The sequence below is a fragment of the Dermacentor albipictus genome, chromosome 2 (assembly GCF_038994185.2).
Source record: "Dermacentor albipictus isolate Rhodes 1998 colony chromosome 2, USDA_Dalb.pri_finalv2, whole genome shotgun sequence".
Classification (NCBI taxonomy): Eukaryota; Metazoa; Arthropoda; class Arachnida; order Ixodida; family Ixodidae; genus Dermacentor; species Dermacentor albipictus.
The window spans coordinates 177558740-177584340 of NC_091822.1; the positions used below are offsets into that span (position 1 = coordinate 177558740).

The 25601-nt window shown below is 46.1% G+C and overlaps 3 protein-coding genes across 7 annotated transcripts in view; 1 reads left to right on the forward strand and 2 right to left on the reverse strand.

Moving 5' to 3' along the window:
• The first annotated feature begins 178 nt into the window (after positions 1-178).
• On the forward strand, positions 179-11332 carry LOC139056335 (uncharacterized). The gene is made up of 5 exons (XM_070534489.1): positions 179-199; positions 2098-2197; positions 4481-4659; positions 6582-6672; positions 10854-11332. Exons 2-5 carry the CDS (start codon positions 2167-2169, stop codon positions 11000-11002), a joined length of 450 nt encoding a protein of 149 aa, XP_070390590.1. The 5' UTR covers positions 179-199; positions 2098-2166; the 3' UTR covers positions 11003-11332.
• Positions 11333-12070: 738 nt separating this feature from the next.
• Positions 12071-17468, reverse strand: LOC139055639 (exosome complex component RRP43-like). The gene is made up of 9 exons (XM_070533168.1): positions 17421-17468; positions 17303-17339; positions 17161-17224; positions 17021-17094; positions 16876-16921; positions 16309-16414; positions 16184-16229; positions 15759-16074; positions 12071-12598 (listed from the first exon to the last, which is right to left on the reverse strand). Exons 1-9 carry the CDS (start codon positions 17435-17437, stop codon positions 12477-12479), a joined length of 828 nt encoding a protein of 275 aa, XP_070389269.1. The 5' UTR covers positions 17438-17468; the 3' UTR covers positions 12071-12476.
• A 6458-nt stretch (positions 17469-23926) lies between these two features.
• LOC139056336 (cytoskeleton-associated protein 5-like) overlaps positions 23927-25601 on the reverse strand; it is a 121623-nt gene continuing 119948 nt past the window's right edge. For all 5 annotated transcript variants that reach the window (XM_070534494.1, XM_070534493.1, XM_070534490.1 and 2 more), the window contains one exon: positions 23927-24141. The gene's annotated coding sequence lies outside the window, so the exon portion shown is untranslated. The remainder of the gene's footprint in view (positions 24142-25601) is intronic.

The following is a 25601-nucleotide window of genomic DNA, read 5'->3' on the forward strand; positions in this document are numbered from 1 at the left end:
TGGCGCTTAACGATGCGTGTGATCTCGGACGAGTAAGAAATTACCGCAACTCAAGAAAGCCGGAAGCGCTTATGCAAACGCCTGCGACACTGCACACACGCAGGACAAGAGTTGCGTTCTTTCCTTATTTGCATCAGATCAGCCCCAACGTTACGCGCATTCACGAACGAGCTGAAGAAAGTGGAAGCCGCGCTTTCAGGTTAGTCATGGTCCCAGACAAAGATGCACCGCACTAAGCATAAAGACAAGTTCGGGTTGTCTACTGTATTCCGTCAGGGTGCAATAGTGAGCATGTCGGGCAAACCGGGCGGTGCATGAACTAACGTCTTCGTGAACACAGACAATGTTGAAAGGGTTGTCAATGGGCACCTCGGGGTGCGTCGTCACGTTTGTGGCTGCCGGCCGCTGTTTGATAATGCACCTGTGATCACAAATAGAAAAGACAGATTTACAGACTTACGCGAAAAATTGTCGAAACACAAGAGATTTCGAAAAGGGGCGACACGTGCATAAACGTTGCATCGTTGTCACTGTGAAGGAACGCGTGTGAATCCTTATTCCTGAATAAGCGACACGTGCGCAAAAACGATCGTCTGCGGCTGATCGTTTTCTTGCCTCCCCTGTCTTTTGTGCGTTTCCTGGTCACGCGCTCATTAAAATAAACTCCACTAAGTTCAGCTGTGTGTGTAAATTTTCTTGTCCGCGTGTAATTCGCTGCAGAACACCAAGGATTCTGAAGATTACGCAGACGGATCCAGGCGGTCAGAGGAGGAATTCCGCGCTGTGGACGGAAAGGCCAAGTGCATACTTAGCAATCAAGAATTTTTTTGAAGTGCTACACCCGTACTACGATTACGCGAGCAGCGTTCAAGCACTTCTCGATGGCCAAATGCCGGCAGAATGATCCAAGACAGGGGACATCACGAGCGTTCTAAGCGGGTACATTCAGTGCACATATATGTTCCAGACGGCAAACAGTCCAGTCGACGGGATAAAAATAAGCCGAGAGATCCGCTGTCCCCTCCGTTGACATGTCCCATTCTCTCCGCTGTTCACCGTTACCCAGACAGCACCGTTTCTAGGCTGCACGTGAACCACCAGCATTCTTCTTTGAGAAAGCAGAAAGCGCAATTCCTGCGTTAAATGCGGGAAGGGTTTAACGGGGTCGAAAAAAATAAAAATGAAGCGGCAGACCCGTGAATGAATTGTCAGACTGCTATTTGTGTGTAAGGGCTGCAAAAGTGGCTACAGAAGAATGGCCCACACGAGCCGCTGTTACGCCTTGCTTGCACATGCCTACAATTCATCGCCTGTATATGCCACACAACGCAATACTATCGAGCGGACGTGTTTTTGCAGACAAGTTCCTAGGCGAGGCGGGCATAGTTTGGGGCTAATAACGTGATCTTCAGAAGACTAACAAAAACTTAATTCACTTCTTTTTATTAGTGCCTTGGGGTCAGTTGTCTAAATAACAAATTATGAGGCAGTGACATATTCATACATACCAACATTTTGAAACTCTTGAAAATCGCACCTAATTCGAGATATTCGTCAAATTCCAAAGCTCATCGAGGCAACGTCTAAACTGAGCATGGCCTGCTGCGCGTCAGACTGCAAACGCCCCGTAAGGAATTCTGGGGTCAAGTTTAAAGGATAGCACATAGAGAAAGAAATTTCAACAAGAGCGGACACTCCCATAGAGCCCAGCGGCCGAATTGACTGTAGCACACCAAGCGGATGTTGACTCCTTCCGGTTTCGGGCGCGCGCGTTTTGAAAACCAGTTGGTACACGCCGCGCCGGCTCCGCTGCTCGGCGCGGCATTCATTTTTTTTTTTTTCGCTTCTGCTGAAGCTCGCGTGGAATCGTTTTAAGTAGGCGGCATTAGAAGTGTATCGGAGGAGTAACTGCTGTCACAGTAAAAGAGCCACATGGATCTCTCAAGCAAGCAGATTTTTGGCACCATATTTTAACTGTCAATTTAGGGCACTGATATTTCGACATCACATTGTCAGGGGACGCTTTCTTGTACTTGTCAGTATGGGGCATTTTAAACATTTCTGATCACATATGGACCACACTTGATTTCTTTGCAGATCCAGGACTCATCTGTACAGAATATTCAGTCTGCAGCGAGCGTAGCTCAGACAACGAATGTAGCATCCATGGCACCATCTGCTGTCATTGTGTCTTCTGGTTAGTATAGTCACATCTATGACACGCACAGAAGATTGACATGATGGTACAAGTTTGTCACTAGTCTGACAGTATTTTGTCGCTGTTAGTTATGCCAGTTTATTCCCATTATGCATTAGTTGTATGTACTATATACTGTATTTACACGATTGTAAGTCGACCACTTTTTCAAATTTGAAAATCTGAAATGGGGGGGGCGACTTACAATCGAAACCAAAGCATGGCACAACAAAAAAAAGCGAGACCAACGGGATATCACGGGAGCTACAACGTAGTTCCAATTAGCCCCACCCGTACCTTTCCACTATCGCGCGCGTTTGTTCACTTTTCGGAAGGGTTTTTCAACATTTTCGAGCGTTTTACAGTACACACAGCATTCATGTGGGGGCGTCGATAGTCCATGGAAGTCCTGCTGTTCCATTTGTAGCGGCACCCTCAGAGCAGCGGCGCTTGCGGGGAGTATCGATAGTTCATGGAAGAGCAGAGACCGCTCGCGGCTCGCATGTTTTACTTTCCCGGTAGCTCTTTAGTTTCACGCATTCAATTTTACTGCCGGCCACGTGCTACTTCCGTGCTTCCTCAGTCATCATGAGTGCTCCAAGTCCACTAAACATTCGATGCTCGTTCACAGCGGCGTTGAAGAGGGCTGCCATCCTTTATGCTGAAGAAACAAATAACTGCACAGCGGGCAGCAAGTTTGATGTTCCTTAATGGGTGGTGCGAGAGTGGCAACGGCAGTGAAGTAAAATTTTAACCTGTGACGGCAAGCGAAGAGGTTTCTGTGGGCCGAAGTCGGGACGCTTTTCGGAGCTGAAGGCCAAGCTTGCAGCGTACATCGCCGAAATGCATGATCAATCCCTGCCAGTGGCGTCCGACATGGTCATGAGACAAGCCTGGATCTTCGCCTTTTAAGCACCTGCTCCGCCATGAGTACGAGTGGCTGGCGGCAGAAGATCGCGAACTTACTCTAACCGGACATGTCAAAAGAGCCTCCCTGACTGCTCCGTGTTCTGGGACCATAGCAGCAATGACGATGGCAGCACTAGTGAGGAGTAGTACAGTGACCATGCCAACTACTAATAAATTTTCGTTATGGAATGCACCCGCGAGTATGCTTCTTTTTTTTTTACCCTGTCACACGCGATATAGGGGGTCAACTTACATTCGAGTCGACTTAAAATCATGTAAATATGGTAATGCATCACCAACTCGTGTTGCTGTCAAAGCTACAACATGTTGACCCATAATCCTGGCATAAATCGATAATATTTGGTACGAGTGAAACGCAACCAATCTTTTGAGGTGTGGGCCACAACAACCTGTAATTTATAGAAGAATGTGCATTCACATAATATATATTCACCAATTTTATGTTCTTCAAATCAGTCTCCATTAGCGTAGTTGCATTGGCCCAGTTAAATCGTAATGCTTGGAAGGGCACATTGCACAGGTTACTCTAGAGAACTCGTGTAGCTAAGGTTGTCATAAATGACCCTATAAAAAAAACTGTTTTAGAGAAAAAAGATCTGTTCCCAGCAATGCTTTGGACTCGATGACTGTTCACTTGTGAGCCACTTGTTGTAATCATTGAACTATAGAAGTAACAGAATAGTAGGAGCACGTTATGCAGCACAGCACAGATGCAGTGAGGCAATTAGGCGCACCACTTTGTGCATGCTTTACAGTGGACTAGAACTTGGCATTGCCAATGTTGGAATGCTATGCAGTACAGTGAAAGGGCAGATGAGATGAGACACGTCACTTTGTGCAAGTGTCACAGAGGACTTAAGTCTGGAATTGCAAACATGTGCGAGGGTGAAAAGGGAGGTTACCTTATGCACGCAACAAACATCCTCGTGTAAAGATGATAAACCTCAAACAATTCTCAGAGGAAATGTCTGAGTGAGCAGTCTTTGTGCATCATGATATCAAGTCAACGCATTGTAAATGACATAAATGTGTTTGAATCGCTTGCGTAAATGTATTTATCACAAGAGCCCTCACTTGTTGCTAGTGTAGATAATATTCATTCCCAGAAGCAGAGTCGCATAGTCCTTTTTTTCTGTCATTTCCTTCACCGTTTCCTACAGCATTTGCTAAGCTTACAGAGCAGCTTTTGTCTAGGCAAGTTCTTGGTCATGGCTACTGTATGCAGCAGCAGGCCGCCTTTATAACGTAATAATATGTGTCTAGTTCTCGAGCATCAAAAGAGTCATGCTCGACATCAGTATATTCACAAAAATATGGTACACTGCCCACTTGTGTGTGGCCTGTGTTTTGCAGGAGGAATGGTGAACCCAGTGTCAACGGTGCTGAGCCCCGCATCAGGTGTGCTCCCCATGCCGCTGACAGTGGCCACCCTTGGGGCACAAACACTGACAGCCCAGCTGGTGGCACCCACACTCAAGGCTGCCCCTCCACAGGCCATCCGCAGCAATCCCACACCTGTCTCTCTGCTCCAGGTAGGGAGGCTGTTCTTCGTCCCAGAACAGTAAAAGCAACCACTAAAATGATGCAGTCGAACATTACAAGGAAGTCATATCTGATGCAAGAGTACATTTTTCATACCATCACATTGTGCTGACAGTGAGCAACAAGCCAGTGCCAAAACTGTGCGTCACAAATCTTGAATCTTCCTTGAGTGGCAAACTTGCGCCTAGAAAAACAAGTGATGCTCAAAGAATAACACTAGTGACGAGCGAGCACAGTCGTTGGTCATGGAAAATCTCATCTACAGGTCAAGTGCGTCAGCTACTTATACCGCTATTTCCCGCATAATCGCTGGCACTCGCATGCACTCGGACATGTACTCCACTATTCGTGTTGGCAGGCAGTCTGATTAAACAAGACTCTTTTGCTATAGAATTGATGACAACATTTGGGAAAGTTTCGATACATGTACAGTCTTCTACAGCCTTGTGGCAAGCAATAACATTGCAACAGCATTTAGCCGGTGAAAAACGGCAACCAGAAAAAGATAAACATTGTGCCCATGTTAATATCCTGTATTCATTATACTATAAGCATGTCCCCTTCAGGTGCCATTTAATTCTGCCCATCAAAAATTTCGTTTCGCCACATTTCTTGCATCTTTCGAATCATGTAAGGCATACGGCTGCAAAATGGATTAAGGATTTCAAATTATTCAGTGTGTTTTGTCAAGTTTACGGTACATGAACCCCATGCAGGAACTTTCTACAAAAACGTCAGATCTGAAAACTAGACTATTTCATGTCTGGCAAACTTGGGTAAGCACCTGTCCAGACACTCGAACAATGTGCCTGGTGAAAAACAAAGGAAGAGAGCCTGCTACATGACAACATACGGCCAGGGAGAGCAAACACCCAGCCGTCTACCTTCCAACTCGTTTTACTAAAACACTTCACACATATTATTGAAACTCGCAGCTCAGGTCCAACAAGAAGCATTTCAACATGTGTGTGACATGTTTTAAATGTCATTATTTTCATTAATGCTTTTGATGCACCAGGCAAGCACAATCGTGTACACAGCACCTCAAGGGGTTGAATATTCGTGACATGCAGATATCAGTGAGAAACATTTTAGATTCACTTCGTCATCTCAGTGTCCTTTGTGTAGAGGCTCAGCTGTATAGACCTGTAGACTTATAGCCGGCGTGCACCCATTTTACAGTGCCACCAACACTTGAGCAAACAGTGCCACCTGTGGCAGAGACGTCTTCCTTGGCGTGTAAAGCAGAGGGCAGTTTGGAGGTGAAATTGAGGGTGTACAGTGCAATCAGTGCATTTGCCTTGGCTCTTAAATTTAAATCTCTTACAGGTCTCCATTTCAAAACATCGGCTCCCGAGACATCTCATTTGATCACTGTTGATTACTTACTCGAGCGACTTTTGCAACATTAAACAGAGATAACTGTTGCCCACACAGTATAGTTTGCAGATTGAGGCATGCGAATGAGATACCGAGTCTAGTGCCAGTGAAGCATTCATAGTGCGAACAAACAACTGGCACTCCATGAAGTGCACTCCATGATTGCGTCATGTTTTGTTCGTTTCTCCCTTCTTGCATAAATTTTTAAATAGTGATTTTTACACTCACTGCAAAAGTGACTTGGATACGCTTGGACCAACCTCCTGGCCTAGACTTCTGGCCAAGCCTGTGCGTTCACACAGTTTACTGCAATATTCAGACTTTACACACCCAACTGCAGCAGCTAGTCAGAGCAAGGATGCAACAAATGCTGCAACAACTGCAATTAAAGCTAATACACCGAGATCAGAGGAGGTTCTCGAATGGAGGCCCTCAATATATTGGTTGCACTACTTGTACTTGAATTGCTGTGACTAGTTGCATGCCAAAGGAAAACATCCACCATGACATCGTCCTTGCGTCTTGCTTACAGGTTCCTGGGGGCCAACAGACACTGCCACTGATTGGGACATTGCCTCGGCAGATGCCCCCAGCTGCATCCAATGTTGTAAACAATGCCACAGGTAGGCATCACGTTGTTGTGGCTTCATATTTCAACATTCTGCACTAACTGCTGTCAGAACGCATACCCACTAGGACATTGCACTAGCTGCACCTAAGCCATGCATGTCTCAGTATTCTACTGCTAGCCTATACTTGTGGACTTGCTGATGTCATCACTTCAATCTTGTGCCACTTCTAGCTGTGCACCCCTTGTCTTGATAGTCACCATTACATACTGCACACTGTTGTGTATGAGTCACTTATACCTCCTGTACACTTCCATTAATCTGACTTCAGTTAAGCAATATGATCTCGACTGAAGGTTTTGACTGGTACCCATACATTTGCATGGACCAAAACTTCAGTTATTTTGATCCTGAAATTGGCTTTGGCTGGATTATTAGAACTTGACAGATAAGCACACGTGCCCGACCTCAGTAGTGATCCTAACAGCGACGCCAGTTGCTACAGAATGTCTTGGCAGCTCTTAGGGAACAGTGAATGCACATTCGAAGGCACATTATAGCCCATCAGAGATGAACTAGCAACGTTCCTTCTTATTCTGGACCTACATATTGCTACGGAACAGCCGCCACAGTGTGGCTGCACTGAGGAGGACGAAGACGACGTGTGTGCCGGTTTGATATAGCGTTGCCATTTTGGCTCCGTGAGCTTACCTGTAAATAAATTGTAAATGGTATTCGGCTTCAGCTTCACATAACATTAATTTGGTGGAGGTAAGCGTTCCCCGTACCCGTCATGGAGCTTCGCAGCGGTCGCAACGGCAACAATGCAACTTCGGCTCCTGCTGGCGGCACTTCATCTATGCAAGCGTCTCCGCCTGCAACCCCGACCTACGTCGCCGTTTTCCCGCCTCGGGATCCTGGTGTTTTCAACAGAGTCGGCAGTCCTCATGTTGACGACTGGCTCCGCTTATACGAACGTGTCAGCACCAGTCACAGGTGGGATCCGACTATTGTGCTTGCCAATGGACTTTTCTACCTCAACGGAGTTCCATTGGCGTGGTTCCAGACTCACGAAGAGGAGATCTCGAGCTGGGATCTCTTCAAAGACAAGCTACGCGACCTTTTTGGCAATCCGTTTGGTCAACAAGTCAACGCCAAGAAAGCCCTTGCCACACGTGTACAGACGTCGACCGAGTCCTACGTGTCGTGCATTCTCGACGTGTTGGCCCTTTGTGCCAAGGCTGACCCGAACATGACTGAGGACGATAAGGTTAATCACGTCCTCAAAGGCATTGCTGACGACGCCTTCAATTTACTGGTGTTTACTGGTGGGTTAATTAATGTTACGTGAAGCTGAAGCCGCATACTATTTACAATTTACAGGTAAGCTCACGGAGCCAAAATGGCGACGCTATATCAAACCGGCACACACGTCGTCTTCGTCCTCCTCAGTGCAGCCACACTGTGGCGGCTGTTCCGTAGCAATATCACAGACCATACTGGGACTTTGCATGCTCTTTCAGCTCATGGGATTGCTTTACACAACTTACGTTTCTTCCCCCATCGCTGTGTGAAAACAAGTAGATGCCACTGCTGTAAAGTGGCGACTTTTCCTTCACTTCCATTATGGTATTTATCGCATGCCCTCCTGGTGCAATCCAGTATGGCACGAAGCAGAGCACTGGAAACTGCCTAGATGAGACAGAACCCTGTTCAGACTTCTCACATCAGCCCAGAGTAACATAGGAACTAAATAGATGGGTCGTCATCAATGAAGCTGGTGTCCTCTGATAGGCCATTGCATTTGTTTCCTTGTTTGGCAAACCTAAGGGAATCTTACATGTTACAAAAGATGTTAGCCTTACAGTCATGATTGGGGCAATGCCAGATTTCTGAAGGAGTGCCTTGCGTTCAGTAACTCATGTGAATGTACTCTTGTACTGCAAAGGAAAATTGGAACAAGATGGTGGGCGATTGAGTGTGGAACCTGCACACGCTCTCCCTTAAGTGGCCTAACAACATAGGGTGGGAAGAATAATGAAAGCCAAGGGACTGGGATCTCTTTTTAGTCACAACCACACGAACAGACAATGAAGCCAAGAAGAGCATAGGGGAATTACCTGTGGTTTTTAATTGAAATGTAGAAATGATAAAGTAAAGGTCAAGAGAACAAAATGCGATGTGTCACCGGCGGGAGCAGAACCCACATCTTCCGCGCAACGCATCTGATGCTGTACCTATTGAGCTACCGTGACGGCTGTTCTGCCGCATACTTTCTTGGGTAAATGGGTGTTATGTGTACAAGATATGACCCTTGGAATGTTTTTGTTTGACTGTGACTAACACCACGGGAGCACTCTTGCCAGATTTGGACCCACCTCCCATTTTTGTGAAAGTAAAGCTTTAAACTGTCTGTAGTAAAACCATAATTGCAATAACAATAGCCCCATCACCACCACTTGGGTACTAAAGAGCATGAAAAAAGTGCAGTAGAAAGACTGCTTATGTGTGGGAATGCAAAAGCGTCATAGTCCCTTTGGTGAAGTGTTTTTTCCATGCAGTCCTTGTCCGCACGAGCTCTCGCCTGCATTCGAACTGCGCCTCTGTTAGGCCAAATCAAAATGCGTCAAGTGTCTCAATGCGCTCGCTTGCTCGTGAGGAGTTCATAACTCAAAGAACCGCTTTCAATTGGCAAGTAATTATTTTTATTTTATACACTCATTTTATACATTCATGACATGGCACCACCTCCTCTACATTGGTTGTGCCATCACATGCCCAATGATGCATGCACTAGGCATACGTTCAGTCAACCAGAACCATGGAGCCACCGTGGCGTCAGGGAAGTGTGCTCCTCTCGCACCCCGGAGGTCCAGGTTCATTTCTTGCCCAGACCGAAATTTACCATATTTTCTTTTCAAAGGCATTAATTTACATTGTTCACAGGAACCTCCCTGAGAAATGCGATGTCAATCCGAGCAGTTTGTGACGTGTTTTTACTCTTTGCGCCGGCGGCTACTTTTGGTACCTTCTTTTGGTCATGCCAACTGATTTTCACTTAATGGGGCATATAATGCCTTCGCATTAAAGAAAGTTCGTAAAAGATTTCGAAGTTGAAGTAGGCAGTATACTTGTGCCACTTCACCTTCTTTCATCCTGTTGTTTGCACTTCTGCACTTCAGCCTAAGAAAGCTCTTAAATATTTAACTCGAGGATAGAGGACATAAACAGCAAGTGCGAATTTTGCACTATTCCAGGAAACTTGCATTAAGAGCATACTGTAAGCAATTCCTCCTTTTTTGTTTGCTAGCTCCACATCTGATCTTTTCGGCCCAATCTGGTTTTAGAACTTGCAGTCACTGTTTTGTAGTATGGAAGATTTGGATGTTAGGATTAACATGTTGTAAAGCGAGAAACATGAGCAACAGCAATGGTTGATAAGCTTTGTTATGCCAGTGCCACACGTCACTTCTGATTGCGATCGGGGCCGATCCGGATCAGGTGTTGCTACCTGGTCATTTGCGATCGCGATCCTTCGGGATCCGGATCTGGGTGATCATTATCGGAGGCTGACATCTGCGCCCTCCTGTGCAGTATTCCGAAAACGCTAAAAACAAAAAGTGAAGGCTGCTCAATATAAAAAAAGTTTAGAAATATTTTTACCAGCATATTAGTAAGCTTTAAAATTGAAATAGTGTCCAAATTTAAGCATATTCTGCAAATTCTAAATTGCAGCCAATACCGCAGCGTTTCAGGCATGTTGGTATGACATGAGGTTTATAGCGCTTGAAAGGACGAAACAACGCCTGTGTGTACCACATCTTTTTGTGTCCTCATCTTTTCGTGCCCCAGTAGCCAATACATCATGCAGTTCTGAGAGTCGCCAATGAACAGCAGACGATTACTCGATCCGGATCGTTGGACCGTGCAGCAGTGTTGGTTGCGATCAAGAAATCCTATCTGGATTGATCGCGATCAGAAGTGCACATGTGACAACAGTACTAGTTTTGGCAAATTTTTAAGTGGATGGCACAGTCAGTCTGTGGGTGGTCCACGTTCATAAATTATCTCTGGTGAGGCCACAGGTATGCATATGCTCAGGTACATCACTGAAAGGGTTAAGGACACTGTGTTATCTTTGTATTTGTCTATGGTGCGCCAAAGCTAACATGTACAACGCAATGGCTAAATTCTTTGCGTTACTACAGACCATGCAATGGTTTCTTTACATGAAGGACCAACAGCTGTGCACAATCAGCAGCTGCAAATGGCCCTGCAAAAGCAGCTGCAGCTTCAAGCGCACAGTGCAGCTCCTCAGCAGCCTGGCGGAGGCAGTGGGGCTGCTGCGAGGCAACGCAGCCGCAAGAAGTCCGGCAAAACATAGCATTGCTCGTAGCGATACCTCAAGAGCCATTTTGAAAGGTCAACTGCAATAAAATTTTATTTTGGCTATGATTACACACTATCGAATCAATTTTAGAAAAATCGTTGGGGCTGATAGTTGTCCAATTTTCTTATTAACACCCCTTAAATGGCAGCCGACGTGTGCGCTTGGTGGTCTGCAGATCTGACACAAATCCCAGACCATGGCCTCCAAGATTTTTCACTCACCACGGGTGTCACTAAATCACAAAGAGCCACACTGGTTCTCAACGTTATGGGTTTTATGTCATTTCCAGCAACTCGTATCGGCGGCGTTCCCCCCCCCCCTTCTATCCAGCTGCTCGTATTTCAGATGTAAAATCTGAAACTAAGGTTTGTACGTGGCCTAAATTTTGTTGCAGTTGGCCTATAATATTTGTGATGTTTTTTCAAGCAGGCCGTCTCCACCTTGTTGTATTATTTTTTAGGTAAGCATGTCCCCCTTCAGTTCTGTTTCAGGCATGAAAGGTGGCCAGTTTCATGATTTTTTTTTAGCTGTGGCTGTGTACGTTTATAATTCTGCCGAGTCCCTCTAGGTTGCATGCACAACATAACCGCAGCCAGGCCTTGCTTTGTTTCGCATGTTACAGAAGAAATGCCATAGATCATCAGCACACCATAAATTTCCAGCAACTGCTTCGGAGTGGTCACCAAGCACATAGTTTCCTACATTTTGAGGGGGGTGGTCCTCTTTGTTATGCATCTCATTACATTCTTTTTTTTATATCCACCTTTAGGAAACTTTTAAAATTTGCAACCAGCCAGATAGTTTCAGTGCACGTCTGCTGTCGAAACTGGTTCACCAAGTGCATTGTTAGTCTGTTCCTGCATTTTGGAGGGTGGTCCTATATAGTTAACTTTTAGGAAAATTTTAACATCTGCAGGTCGTCGGACAGTTGTGTTGAATATTCTTCATCTTGGCTACCAAAACTGAGACATGGCCAGGGAAAGTGTTGTTGCTGTTACAAAGCACTGTTGCTGCCTTTGTAAACCACTTTCCAGTGTTGTACATAGAATCAGATCATGCCACTCAGCAAGCAAGGAGATTTTTATGAAGTATATAGCATTATTTTTTTCCTCAATGCATTGTTTTTACGTAACAAGGGATTTCGCACACTTTATACTATTTCCCTTGTTGCCACCGCACTGCAAATTGTGTAAAGGTCGCATTTCTTGGGCAAACCCTGCAGGCTGCCCTGTAGAGGTGCGTGTGATGGCGACAAAATATGTACATACAAAATGTGTAAAGAATAGTTTTTAACTCGCATGAAGTTTCAAAGCAATGCCTTTTTTTCCTGAGTGTTGCTGTCGTTGAATGTGTACATTTTTAATGTTCAGTCAAGGTTGACTCTCACTGAAATAAAGCTCTTTTTTTTTTGCTTTCCTGTGATCTTACAACTTCTTCTCACATTAAACTAGCATTTGATGGTTTGCTTCTATGCAGTGCACTCAGTTACATTAGACGGAGCTGTAGAAAGCAAATCACGAGTGTCCTTCACTAGCTTTCTTGCGATTTCCACATGCTGGGACATCTGGTCGATGCCAAGGGCAAAGCCACCTGAAAAGAAAGAATGCAGCCATATAGTCCACATCGCTAGTTGCTGAAGTGAGCTCCGAAAAACTTAAGAGTACCTTCTGATCACCGCATGAGCACTCCGCCCCCTTTCAAACCCTCGTATCTTCTACCTGGTTTGCATGAAACGATAACTGTACTGGTTGTTCTTGCCGCAAGGTAAGCTTCTGCCCAGAGATTCTCTGCCTAGGTTCATAAAACACCAATATGCACTGAAACTAGGTGGGAATAGCCAACTTGTGAGTATTGCTAAACTGCAGTGGCTGTGTTTATTATTTGTTCTATCATCCACACCACCAAAAGTTATTACAATGATGACTAAAATGATGGTGAGGAGGTGAGAATTGTAGATGATTTACTGCATTCCACTCTGCATAAATATAACAGACATATAGAGGGGTATGTTACATAAACTGCAGAAAATCGCTTTCTTCCTACAGCAGCTTTTTTTGTTGTGTGTGAAAACAGCCACTAACACACATTTCTCAAATCCCTCACACTTGAATAAATGTGCTGGCATAAGGATCACAATATTTATAGTTACCTACGGCTCACATTCAAAAACCGTATTATCCTTGGATAGCAAGATGGAAGCAATGCTTTTTCAATAGAAGCTTGTACTGCCTCACTTGTGTTGGCGTTGGTATTGGTGTTTCAGTATGAAAAAACTTGAGCCGTGCAAAAATAAAAATTGGTTGTCAGGCTGCAGATTCAAACCCCGACCTCTAGGTTGCAAGACCACCCTGCTAACGGATTCAGCCACTGTCAGTTCATCATACACGCCCTTTAATACGGGATTTTATATGCTTGAAGAAGTAGATGCGGCGCAAGGCGCAAGCCAATCACAGGCGTCCCGTCCCTCTGGAGGAAGGAAAGAGTATGATCACGCGTTCGCTTGCCTCGCACCCACCATTTCCTGCCATTTCAGGCCCGGCAGTCAGATGGGGAAGCCGCGTTTGGTTTGTTCTGCCGAAGAGCAAGCTGTGTTGAAGGAACGGCAGCGGGAGCGGGCTGCGTGTTGTGCGTTTAGCCGAAGAACAGGCAGTGTTTCATGAACGCCACCAGGAACTCGCTCAAGAAATGGATCGTCATCGACGTGCCAACCTCGCCATGAGGGAGTGCGAAGCCGAGGCGTTACGACAACGAAGAGCCGCGGATCATGAGCTTCGCTTGCACCCCTCTTCACAGTAGTGGAAGGGTGATCTTTTTTTTTCCCAGGCCTACTATGCTTGCAAAACAGCTGTGCTGGCACGAAGTGTCTAGAAACTCTCCATTTTCTCACACAGAGAAGTAGGTACCTGTGGCTGCACATTAAAAAGACACTGAAGTGGTTTTACAGTTTTGTGCATATGTTGCGAACCATACCACATAGACCCTTTAGAGTGAGCAGTCTGCTCACAGTGCACCAGGGGCCACTAGCGGCACGCCACCAGTGAACGCCTTCTGAATGGAGAGCAAGCAGGCATCAGCCGCTGCCGGCCAATCCACCAATGTCCTGCTAAGAGTTCGGGGATTGCTTAGTACTATGGTAGTAATTATGTAAAATATGGAAGAGCAGAAGGAAGACGCGATCTTTTACGAATTGCAAAAATTGCATCAGAGGCTTCAAGGTGTGGTATGAGACTGTTTGCGAGCATCCACTTCAGATGCACAAGGAGTGGCCATGTTTACAGCCATTCGTCATGCACGCCTTCCACAAGGCGAACATGAGCTCAGCCGCCAGTGCTGCATAGCCGATTACTGGCAATGACTTAAAAGCTAACACCACCTTCAGCTACAATACAGAGTATTGCCACTGCAGCTGGCACAAGATATCATGGAATGTTTAACCTCGATAAACACACAAGCCAATGCTACGTCCACCCCAAGCAAAAGTGTCTGGCTTACTCGAGCTACTTCACTTTCCACAGTAGCAAAATCAAACATAAAATATTAGGCGGGCACAGCGAGTTTTCTTTCTGCGCCACAAATCAAACAGCAGGTGAGTGATTGCTTAGCTACTTGCAACATTTTTGTACGTGCGTATGCAAATGCATTTTAATCTGCACTGATAGATAACCAGAAAATTTTTCCCAAATTAAGTTATCAGTGCTGCGTCAGCTGGTCACAAACAGGCACTTTCTGCACACGCACACGTCTATTCCCAAACAAAGTTTTATCATATACAGTTAACAACAACAGGCACAAGGCTGCAACAGCCTTTCAAATCTACCACTATAAGGACTAGAATATAAAGGATAAAAGCAAACATCACGCTACTGCATACTGTCACCTTCAGCCAGTAAGCTTGCACAAATGACAAATGTAACCGGAATGGTTAAATGAAAGGTACACTTACACTGCATCTGTAATTATGCATTGTTTACCCACTCACCATAGTGGCCGAAATAGCAGCTGCCTTAGCTGGGCTTGAGGCCACCATGGCCATTGTTAAGTGGGAAAACGCCGATCAGAGTCCGCCGATGGCGGGCGCTGTCACATGACCAAATATGACAGCACCCATGGGTATGGTGGTGTACAACGTCTACAGTTTACTAATGCACCATTGTGCCAGGGCCCAGGGGTCTATTGTGTCGACGTCCACCTAGTGGACATGCCCATTTCATCTGCTGCTGAACTGCTGTGTACCCCAGCCTAGCCAATTAGAACTTCAGCAGCAGACAAAATGGACATGTCTACTAGGTGGACACTTACAGAATACGCCCTCAGAGCTCTAATTTACTTACGAAACATGAAAACAAGACGGTGAGTTCAGCACCAGCGTTAAGTGCGGCAAGCCCTGGGTGAATAGTATGCAAGTAGTTTGTTACTGTACTTGAAAAGCCAAACCATAAGCATTATGCGGCTCCGGTAGCACTCATTAGTTCACAACTGGCATTTATTATGTCACCGAGGATGATAGAATACAAATGGACTTTTTCTTTTACTAACTACATTCTTCATGAGGAATATACATAAGTGAGTGTAAAACACTAGAAACATAGTGTGGGGTGCCTGGAATGAATTCTTTTAGCTAATTAATGTAGAGTGTATATAAGTGTTTCTACAAAGACCATGTTTCCACCCTTGCGTGACAACAAACTGCTTCGTAAAAATCTGCAGACACTAGGCTTAACATTTTAATGATACACAACAAACAACTTGCCTGGTTTGTGAACTCCACAGATGTTGTCATCAGCATTCAAGACAACTGTGAAGGTCTCTGCAGCAAGGCATTCTTCTTCATGTGTTGGGTCAACCACAATAGTATCATCTGCAAGGACCGCAAATGTGGCTGCCAGGGGACCATCGCTAATGTCTACCTTCTCTCTTTCCAGTAACACATTGACTTCACCATCACTTGTGACCACTTTGGGCAGCGTTAATGAACAGAGCGCAGCAGTGGCAACCAAGATGCACGCTTCTGCCATGTTTCCATCATAGTCCAGACACGTCAGATCAACAGTAAGACACCAAGAAAGCTGAAAAAAGGAACAGAAGTTCAATATGAAAGAAACAAATGTGAAACCTGCATGCTTGATATGCATTATGAACAATGACAACTACAACCAAGATGGCTCTGTAACGTACCTTGCCTTCCTCTATGCACAACTTCTCTAGGTTTATGCTTTCTGAACTGCAACAGAATATTTTTCAAAAGGTTACTGGGTGCATACTTTCCAACATAAGAGAGAAAGGCAGACAATGATGATCACCTGGTCAGAACGTCGAGCATCATCTTGCTTAAAGCCTGGGCCTGTTCACTCGGAGGTCCTGTCTTAAACATTGGTGAACAGAGAGGCAGCAGATCCACATTTGGCACTGCACGGCAATACAGTCGATTTTAATGCGATAGCGAGTCTTACTCCAGCAGGCACAGAAGTGCAGGTGCCGGGCAGATGTATTCCCTCAAATCAGGTCACCTCCAATCGAGGTAATTAACTGTTAAATAGAACTTGACTTAGTGCATGAGTTGTGAAAAGAGCTACACCCAAGCAATAATGAATGCCTCTAAAATCGTGCCAAGGATACGACGGAAACACTAACGCTGCACAGCCACGTAATAAGAGACAAGGTCTGCATCGACACGACGAAAATAAGGGTCCAATACGATGGTAACAAGAAACAAGGCCTGCTTAAGAGGTTTGATAAAATGCTGCCATTCTTTATGCCAGGAAACTGAAAAAGGAGTGGGTAGCTGATACAATGAAGCGGAAGAAACTCATCAAAAATTGCACACTGGTGAGCGGAAAACGACTGTGTTGCTACCCCGCCGGACTTACCGATAAACCCTTGTTTCGGAGTAGTGACGGCCGGTTCAGGAAGTTCCTTTAAAGAAGGTCAGAGAGCACGCACAACATAATTAGTGAAAAAGAGAATATATCTTTTAGGAGTTTATGAACCATCGATCTAACTTCAAACGCTTACCGCTTTCACACCACAGACTACTGTTGTGCAGCCCATCTTAACAAGCGCTGATCCGTCAGCGGTCGATATAGATCCTGAAAAGTACGTAGTTAGTTTGTTATATACAATAGTTTTAGAGATCTTCCGCATTTTATGCACACCAATGTTTAAAGCCGTTGGTCTTCTCTCGTTCAGCTCTCTCCCATCAGATCTTTCGTACGGTCCCTGATACAGTAATATGGATGAAAAGTGTAGCAGTTATTTTTCCAGCTTGAAGACGAGGGGAGAAAAGAAAACTTGTACCTGGCGTTGAGCCAAATGAAGCCGAGACTGTAGTAACCTGCATCACGAACATAAGCATTACAGAGAGGACTGTAAACGAAATAATACCAGGAAGAGCATGACTGCCACATGCACTCACCTTAACTCTGCCGCCATTTTTAAACAACACAAACGTCACGAAAGTCACGAGCGCTTGTGGCGCCTCCTGGCATGCCGGCATATCATACACCGCCAGGTTAAAATTAGGTTTTACGTGCCAAAACCACTTTATGATTATGAGGCATGCCGTAGTGGAGGACTCCGGAAATTTTGACCACCTGGGGTTCTTTAACGTGCACCTAAATCTAAATTCACGGGTGTTTTCGCATTTCGCCTCCATCGAAATGCGGCCGCCGTGGCCGGGATTCGATCCCGCGACCTCGTGCTCAGAAACCATGGCGGGTTACACCGCCAGGTTAAAGGCACAGGTTAAAGCACAGGTTACAGCTTAGTTACAGCCGTTTACAGTTCATGTTGTGTACTCTAGCCATGTGAATCACGCGACGTCCCTTTTTAAATTCCTCAGCACACAGATTTTCGTAATATAATTATGGCATGAAATTCTATGCCTCAGTAGCGGAGAGCGCGCACATCGCGTTGCCATATTCCTCAAATTTCCTCCGCTTTTTAGGCTTTTTAGACGCATTCTGCCAAACTGGCCTAGATTCTGGAACCACCAGGACTTAAAGGGATACTGTCAAAATAAAGTGACAGATTAGATGCTCGAGAATCTCTGAGGCCTCCATATTATCGCGAACAGATTACTAATCGAGAAATTGAAGTAAATGCAGGACACGATTAGAGACTCTCCCGGGACATTCAAACACTTGCCCGATGACGAATGCACTCCTCAGTCAAATTCTGTCACGACTACTCAATTACCCGTTGCAAAAAACATATTTGTATTGTATTGCAAGATGAAATAAAATGCTACGTGTCCAGTTCTATTTCATTTTTAGAAAAAATAAATCATTGAAATTACTGTTGACAACGACGCGGGCGGTCGAAAGGTTTCGTTTTCGCTACGTTCCTGATCGCGTAGTGCTGCGCTGGTTTTGCTGGCTCGCGGAATTCGCACAAACTGCAAGTAGCAGAGAATTCAACTTCCATGTGATGTCGCGGGATGCCCGAACAGTCTTCGTCACACGACCAAAAAGCAACTGCAGAGGCGAACCCACCACTCTGTCTTGGCTCGGTACCGCCATCTGTCAGGCAGGGTTTTACTCACCGACGGCAGCAAAGGGTGGTGATGACGTATGCAACGTCACCACCCCGCTTGTGTGGCGGGAGATTTGAATTTCGAAAAAGGTATTCGGGCCCTTCAAATGCAATTTTCTCGTGAACTAAGTCTTTTCTTGGCACGAAATGCGATGTTTCTCGAATGGTATGTAAACAGTCCACGCCTACTTGGTATTTGCCATTAGTGCCCCTTTAAAATCCTGGCTTGGAATGGCACCCTTCTTTCACTCCCTTGCCTGCAACAAGTGGCCTCTTCTAGAGCGTGTAGTGAACTCAAGCGAATTACATTGGGCACAAAGGAATGGTTATGGTGGCAGAATGGTGGTTTGCTCGCTATATATTATTTTTTTTCATATACATGTATACACATACATAATTATAACAACCACTTTAATGCATGGGAGCCTTTCCTTGAGTACAGGGAGACATAAGTGCACGTGTAGTATAATTTACTTACGCCCCGCCGATATGTGGACATGTATGAACATAATTACATTAAACTACACGTGTATATTCACTACAGCGAAATCGGCTTTTCCCGACTAACGCACAGTGCGTCTAGCCTGCCTGAGGACAAGCAGTAACGTACGTCGAAATACACCAATCACGCCAAAGCCAGTTGCATTCGTTACTCATTTAACACCTTTATAACGAAATGCTCGGGACCTCCAATGATGTCACTTGTCATTCGATCGGGTCACTTCGTTGTAAAGGTGGCGTACGTTCAACAAAAGAAAAAAATTTACATTCAGCATACGCTAAAGAGAGTAAACGCGAAAGCATGCGCGCTCAAGAGACATTCATTAGATAACTTCACATTCTCAGTTGAATGCGTTGTTACTTATTACTTTTCTCCCACTAAAGCTCGTGGGTTCGAGTGCCTGAATTGAATATATCTTAATTGCTCCGATGGCGCCAGCAGTGGAAGACGACGACGAACGCGCGAACAGTGGAACGAGCGCGTTTCTGCGTGAGGCAAGCTGTTGAAGAAGAAGAAGCCGAATCGAACGCCGTTTCACAGAGGGCTGACGGTGCTGCCTGCCTTCGCCTCTTGGTGTCCGGATCGCAACAGTGAGCGGGGTTTTGGCTAAGTGTCGGGCGGATTTAGTCCAGTTTTGTAGATACGAAGCAGGGATTTAAGATAAATTTATATTGTCTTATACGGAGATAGTGCCACAAATGTCGAAAGATTCCCCAGGGGACGGCACGGGGCGATCTCCGCCTTGGTCGGCCTCGCTACCACCTGATCAAATGCCTCTTGAAGCTTTCTTTCGTAGTGGGGTGAGCAGCATTCCTGTGGCGCTGGTGCCTTTGCACGGAGGAGCCATCCGGCTCAACAACCCGAAGGCAGTTCAGGCGGAACTTCAGGCGGCAATGCATCACTACTTGCACATCAGTGATGTGCGACAGTTTGGCAGAGGTGGGATTGTTTGCCGTTCGCCAGACCAGGCGTGTGTATACGACTTAAGTGCTCATCATTTGGATCGATGCAAGTGAGTGCCTTCATTCCCCCGCATCTTGCCTGCACTAAAGGAATAGTTCGTGGTGTAGACTCCTCTTTAAGTCCGAAGTCCGGCAGAAACCCTAGAAAAGCTCTCCGCGGCCGGAGTAATTGCAACAGAATGATGGACAAAAAAAAAACTGGAGGACGCTTAAGCTTCGCCTTCAAGAGTGGAACGCGACAGCGTTCCCGTCGACCCGCCAAGGGATGTGAGACAATGGGCTTCGGCGCAGCGACTACGCGCCCCGCATCGGACGCGGTGAGCGTCGAGCAATGCAGCGTTCGGCGCGGCAACGAAATGTGCGCCTGAGCAAGCGACGCACGCCTGAGCCTTAGAAGAGCTCGTTTCTAAGACAACACCGCATTCACTAGAGGCGCGTTTGTACCGCTTTGAAGCATGGAACTCGTGGCTCAGTGGTAGCGCCTCCGTCTCACACTCCGGAGACCCTGGTTCGATTCCCACACAGCCCATCTTGCAAGTTGTTTTTTATTCATAAAGGGCCTGCTGGGATTTATCGCTCACGGCCGCCGACGCCGACGACACCGGCTTTTCTGCGACACGAGCTCCTTAACGCTATCGCGTCAATATGGCTGTGGCTTAGCTAAGGATAAGCCCAGGATGCGAAGCATACTAGCCTTTATTTTAGTTGTTGAACCACTGTTTAGCCTGGTGAACTGCTGTTGCTTGGCTATATTTGGTTCGGCTAGACGAAGAAACAACTCATGCGTTACTCTGCTTCGCCTTCAAGAGTGGAACGCGACAGCGTTCCCGTCGACCCGCCAAGGGGTGTAAGACAATGGGCTACGGCGCAGCGACTACGCGCCCCGCATTGGACGCGGTGAGCGTCGAGCAACGCAGCGTTCGGCGCGGCAACGAAATGTGCGCCTGAGCAAGCGACGCACGCCTAACGCAACACCGCATTCACTAGAGGCGCTTTTGTACTGCTTTGAAGCATCGTACTCGTGGCTCAGTGGTAGCGTCTCCAGGTCTCACACTCCGGAGACCCTGGTTCGATTCCCACCCAGCCCATCTTGCAAGAGGTGAGTCAAAGCCACCTAGAAAATCAGACTCTGTAGCCGCAACCTTCGCTTCTCATTCCAATGAGCAGCTCTGTCTCCAGGAGGCATCTCACCTCGTGAGTGTCTAGCAGAGGCAAGCGCAGCTGCTTATATACCGCCGCGAGTTGGAGCACCGTTTCTCCTCTGTCGTGACGTCACGATGTCACGTGGTCAGCCTTGAAGGCGACGGCGCGAGTTGGAGCCCCGTTTCTCCTCTGTCGTGACGTCACGGTGTCACGTGGTATTGAAGGCGACACCGCCGCGCCTGAGGAGCTGGGTTGAGCTCTAATTGCCACGTTTGCAGGTACAAGACTTGCCCTACTGAGATGAAAGTCTGGCCTCTAATATTCAGAGTGGACCCGGTTGGCTCGCGTCCATTACAATGTCGCAATTGTTGGCGCTATGGTCACAGCATGGGTGGTTGCACATCCAGCCTTCGTTGCTGCGTCTGCGGCGGGAGCCATTCCGATGTACGTCGCACCTTTTCGCTCATCGTCCAGCTTTCAATATATAGTAAAGCTGATTTCTGGTCTGCATCTCCTATTCATTTATTACATTTTTATTTCTGGTCTAAACTACTCGAGAACAGTATTCCGGAATTAGCATCCCAGAATGTTGGAATGATTACCAGAACCATACGCACAGTTTTTTCGAAGCTCGGAATTGAGTTCAGAAGGGTGTTGGCGGTTTTCTATAAGCCATGTTCTACCAACAAGCCTGTTCAAAGTTGGAAGTTCTAAATTGTTGGCAGAATTCAGTGCTCTGTTCACTCCTGTTTTTGTTGTGTTGTATATCAAGACATTTAGCCCGACATGGAATGGTGATTGGTGTACCTGGAGCACGTAGACAATTTCCAGTATCCGAAGTGATATGGTCCTGCACCTGCTAGGGGAATAAGTCATACGAACGCCCATGTGGGCGTACGTCCTACTAACAAGTTCAGCGGATGCCCACCATGCACTTTAGATATCATCATCATCACCACCTTATTTTATGTCCACTGCAGGACGAAAGGCCCTTTCCATGCGATCTGCAATTACCCCTGTCCTGCGCCAACCGATTCCAACATTGGGCATGCCTTTGTACAAAGACCGTCTGTGAAAGTGTGTTGCGTGAAGTGACCAACCTGCAGACAAGCGATGCACAAAACATTCCATAAACATTTAGCTGTTGCAGTAGCTGCATGCATGAAACGGGGCTCCATGCTTAGACATAATTAAGTTTCCACATTATGCCGCAGTTTGGCGACGTACTGAACGTTGGTGCCTAAAAATCGTGCTTTCCGGGAACGCATGAACCGATAAAAAATGAGCATAACTCTATGGGTCATTTTTTGTTTTTTCGATTGCGAACGTTGGCGCCGGGAAAACGTACGTAACGGGAACGTATCAACGAGGTTCTACTGTATATACACTTCTCCCCTGGAAGCGTATGCCACGTAGACCACTGGCGGATCCAGAGCTCGGGTGGGCCTGTAGGCCCAGCCGGCGCAAATCTATGGATATGCGCTGTGTTCAAGTGCTTAGACATCGGTTTAGGCATCCCAAATGACCCGACTTTTTGCGAACATCAATGCAAACACTGCAAGCATTGAACCGCGAATTTAAGGCACGCATTTTTACGTGATGTACCCAGAAACTATTTTAAGGGGGCTCACACTTGACCGTGGGAAGGGAAAGGTCAAGGTTGTTGAAAGTCTTTTCACTCATCAAGGTATCATATGGTACAAATAAATCTCGGAGGAGACACAAGCCAGCTGTGTCCTTACCTTTGCCCCTCCCGACTATGCCCCTTATATAACACAGTGCCTTGTTCCTTACTTTGCAGGCGACACCCTGAGTAAATGAATGGCTTCTTTACGACTAGAAACTTCATGGGATGAGGACTCCTGTGCATGACAAATCCTAGCTTTTGCAAGATCAGTTGAAGTTTGCTCTCACTTCGGCACAAAGCTTGATGCGCACTAGCATGTTCAAAACCGAAGCTGTAGGACAGAGAAGCTCCTGCAGGTGTCTCCTGTGCTATTAAAAGGTCTGAAGATGTTGGGCTGAAAAAAAAAAAAGGCGTGCCACAGTGACACCCTATTTGCTTGCTCAATCGCGCCTCCGCTTAGCCGTGCTTCAGGAGCTTCACGATGCCCCAAGTGCCAGACACCTAGGGGTTGGTTGCACTTACGACTGCATATGCCGCAGCTTCTACTGGCCCAGCCTCGCATGCTCTGTACAGTGCTATGTAGCTGCTTGCAAGCCCTGTCAACATCGGAAAAAGCCAGCAATGCTTCCTGCCGGCTATTTACGGCAGATCGACATTCTACCTGAGCCATTATTTTGCGTGGGTTTGGATCACCTTGGCCCCTACCTGAAGTCCAGCTCCGGCAACCAGTGGACTGCTGTCTACTGATTATGTGACGATCCTATGCCATCACTCGTGCACTTCCCATGAGCTGAGCAACCGACGTTGCAGATTTCCTACTCTGGGATATCATTTTAGTACATGGCACCCCGCGACGGCTCCCTACCAACTGCAGCCGCACTTTCCTCTCCCAAGTCATCGCAGACACACACACACACACACACACACACACACACACACACACACACACACACACACACACACACACACACACACACACACACACACACACACGCACGCACGCACGCACGCAAAAAAAAGCTCTTTTTTGGTGGAATAATTTATTCGTGTCAATAAAAGCGCATTTAAAAGCAGATAAACTAAAAGCACATCATGAAGCCTAAGGGGTGCTACTAGTTAAGTTAATTTCCACATTTATTTACACAGGATGAATACGTTATTCATCAAATGCGTGGTGCGGGCGAATAGCTCGCTGTCTGCTAAACAAGCACCTAAACTGCCCTGCTGCTCAGCAGTGAGACTCCTCCGGACTTCTACCACGATTCCTGAAGTCGGCGATGATCTGCTGCGCTGTTTTCGTCAAGTCCTCCAACTGCTGCACGATTTGCTGATACCTTGCCTCATGAACATGCAGGGGTTCACTGAATATCTGCAATAGCACAAAATAACTGTTTCAGCAACAAGGCATAAACAACACGGCAGCTAAAGACTGTTAAAGGTGTAATGACATATTTCAGAAGTTGCAGAGGTGTTAAGCAGCATCTTTTTATGTGCGAGGGATGTGTGCTAGCAGGTATCAAGTTTGGGAGACCCAAGATACCTAGATACCTTAATTTGATACTAAAGCTGGTCTCGAAATGCTGCACATGGCATTTTTGTGACATTGCATAGCGGTCAGGCTAGGTATGATGACATTGCCAATAGGCAAAAATTAAAATGAACAGGAGTGCTGTGCAAGTTTCTGGATGCTCTCAGACTGGCAGCTACAGCAATCGCAGGAATGGAGCGACCAATTCTGTGATGAAGTCAAATGATAATGGCCCCACCACGTGGACACTGAGGCTGGTTAGTATAGAAAGTATAATAAATTATTTAGAGTGCTTTGACGCTTTACAGTACCTTTTGTAGGTTTTAGAGGGTTGGCATTTTATTTAACGAAAAGACAAAATGTCATGCGATGATGACGATTACCTCCTGTGAAGTGGGGTGGTGACAAACCCTGGCCTAGCCTGCTTGAGTTCATCAGGTATGCTATACATGCTTTTCATTCAAGCATTTGTGTATACATCTCCTTAATCTTTATCTTATTTAAAACTTCTCTATGTTTTAGCGTTACATACACCTGTAACGGATCCGGTTTTATCAATTCATTCCCTGCTTTTCTTTCCACCAATACTCTACACGTCTCTTGCTCATCTCGACCGCTGACCGGCTGATGCTTCTGTCCACTTTAAATTCAAGCGCTTCTGGAAGGTGTACGTTACCTACGGGTGAATCCCTTTGCATTCCTTTAGGATGTGCTGAGTAGTCTCCGGATTTTTGCTGTGGAATACAGAAGCCTCATCTTGTTGCAAGTATTTGCTCCGGTATGTTTTTGTCCTTAGGCAACCAGCTCGAGCCTCAAACAGCAAGGCAGTAAGTACCCTTTGCATTATCATACAGATTTTCCTTTCTAATTTCTTTCTTCCCATTCTTGTAAATCTCCATGGTCCTTTTTGCTTCCATTCTTCGCATGCAATGTCAGTGCTCCTTTAAACGCCACAGCAAGGGCCTGTTCGAAACAAGCGTAAACATGCTGCTCCTTAACCAAAATACACCAAATGTTACTTCTGTGTGAAATACAAATGCAGATGAACCAGCAGAATAGGTGGAAGAGCCCTTTACACCAATTTTATTATTTAAGCAACATTGCGCATGAAGTTTTAGCACACCAGTGCTGCCTCTACTGTAGCCAGCCAAAGGAAGCAGTAATGAAGCACATGGATGATACAATGCAGAAATTACAGTACAGCTGCCAGATAGAGAGAGAAGCCACTAGCAAGACCGAAGCACGTACAGTAATGCCAATGAAGCAAAAGCAGTGCCAAGGCAAGGATTACAAACCATGGT

Excerpts from the sequence above, each read along its gene's own strand:
- LOC139056335 (XM_070534489.1), top strand. The coding sequence starts at position 2,167 with ATGGCACCATCTGCTGTCATTGTGTCTTCTG. Across the intron at positions 2,198-4,480 it reads TGCTGTCATTGTGTCTTCTG|GAGGAATGGTGAACCCAGTG; the intron begins GTTAGTATAGTC and ends TGTGTTTTGCAG. Across the intron at positions 4,660-6,581 it reads CACCTGTCTCTCTGCTCCAG|GTTCCTGGGGGCCAACAGAC; the intron begins GTAGGGAGGCTG and ends TCTTGCTTACAG.
- LOC139055639 (XM_070533168.1), bottom strand. Across the intron at positions 16,415-16,875 it reads TCCGAAACAAGGGTTTATCG|TGCCAAATGTGGATCTGCTG; the intron begins GTAAGTCCGGCG and ends ATTGCCGTGCAG. Across the intron at positions 16,075-16,183 it reads TGTGCATAGAGGAAGGCAAG|CTTTCTTGGTGTCTTACTGT; the intron begins GTACGTTACAGA and ends TCCTTTTTTCAG.